Below are 11,599 nucleotides of genomic sequence, written 5' to 3' on the forward strand. Positions count from 1 at the left end.
AGAAGTGGGAGGTGGAGTTGATAAAGCAGGAACCAGATGGCGAAGGTTCCAGTGTGCTCACGGATGGGGGGGCCCGTGTTGGTTTCTAGGCTGTGGCCACTCTTTTAGGAAGATAAGCCCAGGGGCCGTGCGCACGCGGGAGAGCTGGGGGCAGCGCGGCTCCGAGCATGGGCGGTGGCTGTGGGGATGGAGGGAAGGAGGCAGGTTGGAGGGGGTGTTAGGGGAGCCGAGGACTCAGCAGAACCCCGTGAGCGACTGGACGTGGGGGTGGGTGAGAGCAGAACCAACACGTCTGGACTGGGTGAGATGAGATGATTGTTTTAGGCAGGAGGACAAGAAGGTGTCTTTCATAGTATTTAGACATAGTATTTAGACTAAGCCTAGATAGATGCACCCAAAGCTTAGGAGAGAAGCTGGGCTGTGAACACCACCAAAGATGTGGCTCTGTCACCCTCAGCCCCTCCTGTCACGCCCCTCAGCACGGCTGGACATCAGTCCATCCCCCCACCCACCCCCGGTCTGTGCTCTTCCTTCTCCAGAATATCCCCAATCCCTCCACTCCTCTCCACCTCACATTTGGGGCCACAGCTCGGGCCACTGTCATCTCCTGCAAGGATCACTGCTACAGCCTCGTCCCAACTGGGCTCCTTCCTCCTCTCCCCCGTCTTGTCCCCTGGCCTACGGACAGAGTGACTGTCCCACATGTGCAGACACCCGCAGATCTGTGCGTGCACAGCTCAGTGTAAGAGCCTTCAGCACTTCTCTGCTGCCCTCAGAATCCGTCACCCTGGTGATGCCAGACCTGACCTCTGCTTTGCCCTCTGGCCAGGTCACACTCTCTGGGCCCTTAGGCATCCCGAGCCTCCTACAGGTCTGTGGGCGGAACGCGCCCTCCCCGCTGCCAGGTCTTATACAGACCAAGCCTTGTGTCTGAGATGCTTTTCAAGCCCACTTCCAAGCCCTGAGCATGGTTAATTACTAATCATTCCCCTTCTAGTCTCAAGTGAAGTCTCTTAAAAGTATTTTCTACCTGCCCTAACTAGGTTAGGAATCCCTCCAAAGAGGTTTCATTCGAGCTCTGCTCACCCCTCTTACTGGATGGACATATTGCTCACTCCTCTCTCCCACCCATGCTGGAAGCTCCTGAAGATAGGACCTGCCTTGTCTCCAGTGTGTGTACAGTACCGCACAGAGCCTGGGTCAGAGTAGGAGCTTGGAAATGCCTGCCCAATGCATATATGAATCGCTTGGTTCATGGGAATAGAAGGGTTGCCCCCATCTCGTCCGCTGATAAAAGGGAAGGGCTAACTCAGATCTCTGCTGCCAGCCTGTGTCAAAGGATGAAAGCGTCCATAAGAACCAGGGGCTTCTGACAAGGAGTAGCAGAGGAGATGCTGCTATGATGCTACTGGAGCCAGAATCAAATGCAGTCCGAGGAGTCAACCAGTTTCAAGGAGGTCGTGGTCATGGCTGTTGATACCCAAGAGAGCTTAGCAGTGAGAACTCTGAATGTCTGTGGAGTGGGGCTCAGATACACGGACCTGGCTATAGAGTGATTGCAGAGGGTTGAGGAGAGAAGGAAGCTTAAGATGCCGTGTGTGTGGAGCCACAGGAAGGAGAGGTAGGCGTGGAGCTTGAGGGGAGTGTGTCAGTCTGCTGACCGCAGACTGGGCAGCTTAAACAACAGCAAGGCTTTCTCACTGTTCCAGAGGCTGGGAGTCTAAGATCAAGATAGCAGGGTTGGTTTCTTCTGAGGCCTCTCTCCATGGCTTGTAGACAGCCACTTTCTCCCTGTGTGGGCACATGGCCTGCCCTTTGGGTGTGCCGGGGTCCAAATTTCTTCTTCCTGTAAGAACACCTGTCAGGAGTTCCCGTTGTGGCTCAGCGGGAATGGACTAGACTAGCATCCATGAGAACGCTGGTTCAATCCCTGGCCTCACTCAGTGGGTTAAGGATCCAGCATTGCCACAAGCTGCAGTGTAGGCAGTGTAGGTCACTGATGTGGCTCGGATCTGGCATTGCTGTGGCTGTGGTGGAGGCCAGCAGCTGCTGTTCCAATTCAACCCCTAACTGGGAACTTCCATATGCTGCAGGTGCTGCCCTAAAAAGCAAAAAAAAAGGCACTGGTCATACTGGATTAAGGCTCACCCTTTTGAGCTCATTTCACCCTAACTGCCTCTTTAAAGGCCCCTTCTCCAAATATGCAGTCATTGTCTGAGATACTGACGGTTGGACCTCCAACAGTGAATGAATTTGGGGGCACAATCCAGGCCATAGAGGGAGGAAGGATTGAAAGAATGAACTGATGATGGGCAGGACTCCAGCAGGGAACCCCTCTGGTGCAAGGTCCTGCAGGAGGCTGGAGGACTCCCGAAAGGCAGTCACCCACCCGTCTCTGAGTATAGGAAGACCGTCCCCACAGTCTGCCCGGCCTTGGCCCACAGCAAAGGGGGCTGTGTCCATACATCCTGCTTCCCAGCAACAGGTGGCCCAGCTCGTGCCCCGCCTCCTGGGCCTCCAGGCCGGGGGGTCTGCCCAGTGGGCCCTCCGTCACTGCTCCAGCAGGGCAGCTACACCTTTGACGTGGCCACAGTTCTGAACCAGGCCCACTCTAGATGGTTCCACTCCTAGATCAGGCCGGGGGACGTGATTGTGAAAGACGCCCTCTTGGCCCAGGGAGTGTCATGCAGGATTGTTACGAAAGGGCATTTCAGCAAAGCCAGATGCATTTTTTTAAAGCAGAATCTTATGTGCCTAATAGATGTAAATCCCTCTTGCTCTAAAATAGAGAACTGTATCCTTCCGTGATTTCATAGCGCTCTTTACCACCTGTTATCGTTCAGCAGAGCTTGAAAAGCACCAATGGCAAGGCAGTAAAACCCTTTATGTCTCAGGTAGTGTGTGTGTGAGAGAGGGAATTGATTCTTATCCCTGAACACTTTGCAGTCGCCCCCCCAAGTTAACCCAGTGCCCACTCATCAGGTAGGAAGTGGGATTTCTGTGGTCAGCGTGGCCGTTGAAAGAGCAAGAGGGGCCAAGATGAGGCCTATCCTGCCACCCAGAGCTTAGCCGTCAGCCCACTGCCTTCAAATGATTAGTTTGCAACAAGGGAAAAATTCCTGTGTTTGTTTTGTTGTTGTTGTTGTTCTTTGTTTGTTTGGGGTTTTGTGTGTGTGTGTGTGTGTGTGTGTCTTTTTTTGTCTTTTTGCCTTTTCTAGGGCTGCTTCCTGCAGCATATGGAGCTTCCCAGGCGAGGGGTCAAATCAGAGCTGTCGTCGCTGGCCTACACCAGGGCTACAGCAACACCAGATCCTTAACCCACTGAGCAAGGCCAGGGATTGAACCCGCAACCTCATGGTTCCCAGTCGGATTTGTTAGCCACTGCGCCACGACGGGAACTCCTGTTGTTGTTTTTAATGCTCCTCAAGATAAACTAAGCTCCTTGGGTTGAATCTTTAAAATGTTTGAGACGAAGCTCTGCTCCTTGTTTCCTAGTTTCTATTTGTCCACCGGGTGTCTTCAGTAAAGTGTAGACAGAAGCAAGGTTGCTCTCGTTTACAAATTAAGTTGCCGATTCCCACAAAGAGACCTATTGTCTTGTCTGAGCTGCACTCAAACGCCTTTCGTCCCACGTCAGCTGGTCCTAAGAAACACTCGGCTATGCAGACAGGTGGGAAGGGCCGTGGCTCTTGGCCCCCATGGAGGGCCCTGTGGAATATGACACATGGGGCTTCAGCCAGGCAGTAGGCTGGAGGAGTTCAGGGCCAGCCGAGCGAGGCTCTTCCTCTGGTGGGGTCAGATTCCTTTAAAGAGCAGCCTGTGCAGAGTTCCTTTCATGGCTCAGTGGTTAACAAATCCAACTAGGTTCCATGAGGTTGCGGGTTCAATCCTTGCTCCGCAGGTTAGGGGTCCAGCGTTGCCATGAGCTGTGGTGTAGTTTGCAGACGCGGCTTGGATCCCGCGTTGCTGTGGCTCTGGTGTAGGCTGGCGGCTACAGCTCCAATTCGACCCCTAGCCTGGGAACCTCCATATGCCACAGGAGCGGCCCAAGAAATGGCAAAAAGACAAAAAAAAAAAAGATACAGTCTGGAGTTCCCGTCATGGCTCAATGGTTAACGAATCCGACTAGGAACCATGAGGTGGCAGGTTTGATCCGTGGCCTTGCTCAGTGGGTTAAGGATCGGGCATTGCCATGAGCTGTGGTGTAGGTCACAGACACAGCTCGGATCCTGCATTGCTGTGGCTGTGGTGTAGACCAGCAGCTGTAGCTCCAATTCAACCCCTAGCCTGGGAACTTCCATATGCCGCAGCTGTGGCCCTAAAAAAATGCTCAAGGGCGTCTAGACTGCACGACGGCCTCTCCCTTCTTGAGCATGTTGGGGAGCAGGCTTCTCTCAGCCACAGATGTGCCCCATGGATGGACCCTTTAGTAATCACGAGGGCCTGGAAGGCTTGTCAAAGGTCCAGGTCACCTGGCAGGTACACTAGGGAGAGCCAGCTTCTCTGCCGGTTGGCAGAGAGCCCCCATTCCTGTTGCACCCATCCAGCTCTCAAGTGCAAAAGCAACTTACCTATCAGTCGGTGTGACAAGGAGGGGGACAGTGAACACCGCCAGCTCTGGATGGAATGTGCCTTTCAAAAATGTGGGGCCCTCTGGGCTGCAGTGGTTCTTAGGTCTCAGGGAGCCACGGGATGGCTTTTAAAGGAAGTGTCCTGTACGTCGGCTCTTTCAGCTGAAAGTGGACAAAGTAGCGGGCAGTTCCAGGGGCGGCCCTCGGAAGTCTGGTCGCAGTGGCAAAGCCAGCACCACGGACAGCAGAGCGGTGAGCAGCACTCCCACCAGCAGCCCGGTCAGACTGAAGTGTTCCAGGTAAATCAGCGAGCACCGCCTTCTCGTAGGTACCGGCGCCTTCTCTCTGCTTCCTTTCCCCCTCGGTCTCTGCCGCAGCACCAACTGCTGATAGCGATTGTGAGTTCTGGCCCCTCCTGGGGCAGGTCGTAGCCCCGTCTCCAGGGGGTCCAGGCATTAGAAGGCTCAGCTACTTCTCGCCGGTTAAGCACAGGTGCTGGGAGGGGCTGTCTGGGTGCCTTGCAGCTCTCCGTTGTGTGAGCCATTCCTGGCCCTTCCCTGGCACCTTGGGCAACGCTGACCTAAGTGTGCAGCAGGAAATGGACACTGCTGGCAGCACCACAGTGTAGGACTCCGCCCCTTCTAGGTGTTTATGGCTCCGCTTTTCAGCAGAAAACTTCTCACTGCTCAGGAGGAGGCTCCAAATGGGGCTGTTGATGCGCCATCCCTCCCCCCAGGTCTTCCTGAGGGAGAAGCACCTTGTAACATGAGCCCAGGCATCTTCTATCATCTTCCAGAGCCAAGCAAAGATGGGGCAGGAGGCACATGGTTGGGGGGGGGGGTCTGAGACTCAAGGGACGGCTTTCCGTTTACCCACTGTCATCCCAAGCCCCTTCCCCATAGGTCAAACAGCATCTTCACAGACAAAGGTCTAGAACCCAAATGTCACTCCAGGTCCCCTGGAGGCAGAATCCTTTTACATATGCAGAGAGGTGCCTCCTCCAGGCCCTTGCCTGACCTCCCCTGACCTATGATTGTTGCCCCTTCCTCCATCCATAAGGATGGGCCCTGGCCCAACCTTCTGCCTCACAGTTGCCACGCAAAGCAGAATTCCCTAATCTGGCTCTTCATGGTCACAATGCTAAAAAGAATTCTTGGTCTGATAAGTTTGTGAAACACTGATTTAACGAAGTTGTCAGTTTCTTGACTGCAGGACTTATCAGAACCTTTATTATACTCATGAGGACTAAAGTTTTCTAGGAAGTAGGCAAAGTACGCCTTATTTCCCAAACTTACTTGTCCACAGAATTCGTTCCTCCCAGAGTACCTCATGGGCCAAGAATTTGACACAGCACACTTTGGGAAATTTGCCATCAAGGATTGAAATATTGCTATTCCCATTTTCTGGATGGGTAGTCTGAGGCCCAGAGAACTGGAAAGACTTGTTTAAAGGGAAGGGTAACCATGCAGGAATGGCCACACAGATCTCCTCGCTGTACGGTGCCCTCCGTCTGCCCCTCCCCAAACCACAATGCTGTTGCATTTCCATTAGCGGTTGTGTGTACTTTGTTGGGTGCCAAGCTGGATTATTCCACCGCTGGGGCTCTTGTCTACCCAGTAGACAAAGCTTGTGTCCTGCAGTTGTGCTTACCTGCTGGAATGACAGCTCACAGGAGGGGACAACTTCCCAGGGTCTCTGATGTCTGAGGACCCCCATAGAGCACCCCTAAGATGGTAGGGGTGTATCCCTGCTCCTGCCCCGCCACCAGTTTGAGAGATGACCACGAGAGTGACTGGCAGGCTGGGCTCCTGGGATGCACCAGTGCCCAGGAGGATGAGCCGACTCCTCTGCCTGTTCTTTTCTTCTCTCCTGCAGGACATGCTGCCCATGCCAGGAGATCCAACCCAGGGGACTGGCAACTATAACATCGAAGACTTTGCCGACCTGGGCATGTTCCCACCGTTTTCTGAGTAGCTGCAGGCAGAGCGAGGCTGCCACTGTGCGGTGCCCCCAGGGCTGTGATACCAACACCCACGTGAACGGGGCCCACCCTCGCCCTACTTGCCCAGCCACAGGACCCCTCAGCAGAAGGCATCCCATCCCCTGCATTTCCCTGGCCACAGCATTGCTCAGCTTCTAACCCACAGCCGTGGCTGCTCGGGCCCTGACCAGGAGCCTGGCTGACGGGGATGGTGGTGTTATTTGTATTTTATCTGTATGTGCTTGGGGGACCAGCCCATTGGGTCCTTAAACTCTCATTATGAATAATCTCATATTAGACAATTTTCACCTGTAAAAATTCAGTTATAGCCCAGAGAGCCCAAGCAGGACCCTCAGGCCTGCCCAGGAAGCTGGAATCTGGTCCCTTCTGTGGACAGACGGGGGCTCAGGGGGTGTTGGGGAAAGAAGCAGGCACGAAGCGCAGCCTTTGCTGTCAGAGCTGGGGGTGAGGAGCCCAGGGATGTCAGGGTGGACGCTGGCTCCTCTGTCCCCTGGCTTAGTCCCGTCTGTCTGTGCGTCCGTTGTACTGTGGGACGTGTGTGCTTCGTCAGTGTGCCGTGAATCCCTGTGCCCATGTCTGTCGTGTGCAGCCAGAGTGAGTGTCTAGAATCCCGGGTGTGAGACTAGAGGGACAGCCCGGATATGCAACTCCGTCCAAGCTAAGTGGCCCTGGGGCCAGAGGAAGCTGAGCCCGGGGCCTGGGCGCTGGGCTGATGGGAGGAGCAGAGCATCACCAGTGGTCCTCGCCGGGAACCCCTCACCTTGATAGGTCGATTCTTTGGTCCAAGCCCCTTGATGCAGATCGAGTCCTCCTCTGAGAGGCACCGCCCCTTCCTGTGAAGGAGACTCCACGAGACCACCCGCCCTTCTCTCACTGGGTCTGAAGAGCCGCCCTTCCTGGTTCTCCCAGGGGGTTCTCATCCTTGCCCTGTTGGTGAGAGGTGGGCTTTGTCCCTGCCCGACACCCGCAAGGGGGCCCTGTGAGCTGACAGCTACCCCAGTCTGCTGTGGAGCTGTGCGGGGGAGGGCAGGGGACTTCTTCTGTGCCAGGCACAGTGCTTCCCCAGGACCAGCCTCCAGAGATGGGGAGGAGTGAACCCATGCATGGACCTGGCATCTCTGAGACAGCCCGCCAGGCCACCTGAGCCTTCTTCCTTCAGCCAGCTGGAGCTGTGGCGTCTCTGAGGCAGAAGACGCAGGCTGCCGTTCTGGTCCCAGTTCTGATTCTAGCCCCATGCTCATTAGGGCCTTGAATTCCTCAGGTGGTCTCAAACGGAGTGAGAGCTGGCTTCTAGAAGCTTCTGCCTGGCTGACCTCTGAGCCCCTGGTCCCTGACCTCTGAGCCCCTGGTCCCTGGATTGCCGTGTCGCCCTCAGATGTGAGTTTAAGAATCCACCCCCCTGTTTTCGCTTTCCTCTGCCTCCTCCCATGCCCTTTATCCCAAGGAAAGAAAATTCCCTGTTCTGCTCTTTTCCTGGCGGCCACCCTCCTGTCCTGCATCCCCATTCCACCTGCTCACCGAGGAGGCGTCCACCATGGGAAAGCCCTCCCTTCGGCACCTGGCTGGGAAACAACCTCTGTGTCCCCGTCCCCCAGATTCCAGAGGGCCGAGCAGAGTAGTGGTGTTCTAGGCCGCCTGTGTGTGGCATGAGCGCAGCCTGCAGGAAGGAGCCTGTGGGGGGCGGGGGTGGGTGGGTGGGTGGGAGTGTTTATTTGCTCTGACCCTCTGGAAGCTCAAGCCTGACTGGCCTGCAGAGGGGACCGTGTGCCCAGCCTTGCCTGGGGAGCTCTGGCTATAAAAGTCCAATGTGGTTCAGGAGAATTCCTTTGGCCAGTAGCCAGCTTTGTGGGAGGCCAGTTCCTTGGGTCTCAATTAACCCTGACTTGACAGTTTCTAGAGTGGCTCCTCACCCTTTTGTATACAGCTGTGATTGGATCTGGGGTTTAGGCACACATGATGTCGTTTTATCTTCTGGAGCCTTTTGGCTTCTGGAAAAGTGGCAGGTGGCTGAAACTCCACACAGTCTGACAGCATCAAGCCCTGAGGCGCTTCTCCGGGCTGCCTTGCCCCGGGGCCACCTCTGCTTTACAGCCTTGAGCTTGCCCCAGGCAGTGGACTTCATTATTTCCCAAAAACAAGGGCACAAAAATAGCTTTGGAATCAAAGACTGGTTTCTCAGTGAAATGAAAATGGACTTTTTTTGTGGGTCTGAGTCTGTGAGTTTGGAAGTTTAGGGGAGGTTATGTTTGTATTTCTGGTTTGGGAGGGAACTTGGGGATTTTCTTAGGCGCACACACTGGGGTCAGCACACTGCCTGTGAGCCCGCCGCACCCCCGGGCTGTGCTGGGTGCCAAGAGGTTGCAAAAGGACACAGGAGAACAGCCTGGCTCCCAGTGACCTTTCACCTACTTCGCCCACTTACACGAGCTTCTAGGGGGCAGAGCACTCCATTCTCGGTCCTGGAAGGCGGGGAGTCGTGGGTGACTGAAAGCCAGACGTCATGGGGAGCATTGTGACTAAATAATCCCACCTCCACCTTCTGGCTTTGTCCCCTGAGTGCAGGCAGGGAGTCTGACTGCAGTCAGCGCAGTGGCTCCGATTCTTTTTTCTCTCTTCCCCACTCGGCTTTGTGGCTATGATCCTTAGAAGCTACCATGTGGCCATTAAGAAAACAGACAGGATCGAGAGGGTCCCACACCGGAGGGATGCCCTTCCCCCGAAATGTTGAGCCCAATTGGAGTAAGAGTTAAAGCCCCAGAGGGTCTGATCATAACGCTTTGCAAAAGAACCTCCCTGCATCCAGTCATGTGCAGCCAGGAGGCCAGGACGCACACGCACCCTGAGTCAGCGGGTTTGGTCTTTAGGAGGTGGAGACCATGCAGGCCTCTGGCTCTGGGACACTCTTCCTCGGCCACCCCTCATCTCACGTCTCCTAGACCTTCGGCTGGCTTGCCTTAGGCTGAACAAGCAGAGAGCTTTCCACCCAAAACGGCCATGTGGCGGCTGCCGGAACCACGGGTGAGGACGCAAAGGCAGCCACACTGAGGCTCAGCCAGGCCTTGGTTAGTGACCATGACAGTGCCTACGGAGGTTCTAAAACACTCTATCTGTAAGTCCCTGCCCACTCGTTTTGTCCTTCGTTTTGGTTTCAGGGAGCGATAGAGCCATCACAGCCGCGTTCTTTGCTTCCCAGCATAGCAAGTGCAGCCCTTTTGTGGTTTCATGAATACTTTTGGCAGGTGGTAGGAGGATGCTGATGGTTGATAGAACTGACATCAGGGAGGGTAAATCCTGGGCTAATAGAGAGACCCTGTCCCCCACATAAGCCCCATGTGACAGTATCAGCACTCCATCCAGGCTTGGCCAAGAAACGAGTCAGACCCCAGGGGACAGGGGCACAAGTGGCGATCCCTTCCCACCAGGACAGCACTGGGCCAGCGGATGAGCTCTGCCAGGACAGTGACCTCTCACCCCCAGGCCCACCTGCTCCCTCACGGTTATGCCCTGTCACGTAAGCCGATCCACGGTTACCTGAAAGCGCCGGCCAGTGACAAGCCAGGAGGGAAATGCTCCAGTCTTACTAGGAAGTCAGGGTTTGTCATGAGGTCGCCATGTCCTGACTTGTCAGAAAGCCCACCCTGTCCACTTCCCTTTTCTGACCAGATCCTCGTGGTCATGTGCTAAGGGATCTGGCTGTCCGCCTTGTCCGGCTGCCTGGCGCCTGGGGCCACATGAAGCGGCACCACAACACAGCAGACACATTTTCACGTTTGCCCACGTAGGTGTGCCGGGTGTTGGGGTCTCGGCCCGTGGGGCACTGAGTGTGCAGGTGGCCAACGGACAGGGCAACTTGCTTCCCGTAACAGCCTCATTTCCCCTCGGAAACCAGAGATTTCGCAGACGCGCTTCCGTGGACAATTTCAGCACTTCATCCTTTCTCTGTGAACCCCTCTTCTTCTGGATGTGAACCGTGCTGTGGATAAATCATCATTTGTATTTCTTGAATGTTCTCTATGACTAACAGTTAAGTCGATTGTGTATATGTGTAACTAATGTAACTGCCTTTTAAAATTTCAGTACAATAAAAATGACTTTGCTCTGAACACTGAAGAGCGCAGCTCTGTCATTGAACCACGTGTAGAATCTTGGAGTTTGGCAGACATCTCATTGTTCCTCTTCCTAAGGGCTGTGCTGTGTTATAGCCAGGGAGCAGTGTAGAGGACACGCGTGCTAAAGAGGGACCCTGCCAGAGCTCTAGCTACCTAAAGTAGAAAAGGAAATTGGAGTTCCCATGGTGGTGCAGTGGAAACCAGCTGACGACTATCCGTGAGGTTGCAGGTTTGATCTCTGGCCTCACTCAGTGGGTCAGGGATCCAGCATTGCAGTGAACTGTGGTGTAGGTCACAGATGTGGCTCGGATCTGGCATTGCTGTGGCTGCAGCATAGGCCAGCAGCTGCAGCTCCAATTCGACCCTCTAGCCTGGAAACTTCCACATGTCACAGATTCGGCCCTAAAAATCAAAAAAAAAAAAAAAGGAAACTAATCTTTCTTGGCTTTGTATGTTAGGCAAGCCTCTCTAGAAGGCTCTTGGCAAATGCTCGTTTTGCTAATCATTATAAACCTACGCTATGTGGATGTTATTCTTGTTTATAGATTAAGAACCTGTGACTCAGAGAAGTTAAGTGACTTGTCTAAGAACACACAGGAAGGAAATAACAGAACCAGGCTTTGATCTCAGGACTCATTATGAAACCGTGTAGATATTGTCCTCTTCAAATACTTATTTCTTTCTTAAATTCTTCCAAAATTAAATTACTATTTTAAGGAGGTCCCGCTGTGGCTCAACAGTAATAAATTTGGCTAGTATCCACAAGAACATGGGTTCAATCCCTGGCCCTGCTCAGTGGGTTAAGGATCTGGCATTGCCGTGAGCTGTGGTATATAGGTTGCAGACACTTCTCAGATCCCGTGTTGCTGTGGCTGTGGTGTAGGCTGGGAGCTGCAGCTCCAATTAGACCCCTAGGC

General features: G+C 54.2%; 1 protein-coding gene across 7 annotated transcripts in view; it reads left to right on the forward strand.

The window, feature by feature from the left end:
• Window positions 1-10,683, forward strand: part of ARNT2 (aryl hydrocarbon receptor nuclear translocator 2) — a 191,354-nt gene extending 180,671 nt beyond the window's left edge. For 4 of the 7 annotated variants that reach the window (XM_021098858.1, XM_021098859.1, XM_021098862.1 and 1 more), the window contains exons 18-19: window positions 4,734-4,899; window positions 6,447-10,683. In XM_021098858.1, coding sequence (XP_020954517.1) covers window positions 4,734-4,899; window positions 6,447-6,711 — 431 coding nt within the window. In that variant the 3' untranslated portion in view covers window positions 6,712-10,683. The remainder of the gene's footprint in view (window positions 1-4,733; window positions 4,900-6,446) is intronic. The other 3 variants (XM_001926072.6, XM_013989003.2, XM_021098861.1) reach the window with 2 other exon arrangements.

The sequence above is a fragment of the Sus scrofa genome, chromosome 7, assembly GCF_000003025.6.
Source record: "Sus scrofa isolate TJ Tabasco breed Duroc chromosome 7, Sscrofa11.1, whole genome shotgun sequence".
NCBI classification, from domain to species: Eukaryota; Metazoa; Chordata; class Mammalia; order Artiodactyla; family Suidae; genus Sus; species Sus scrofa.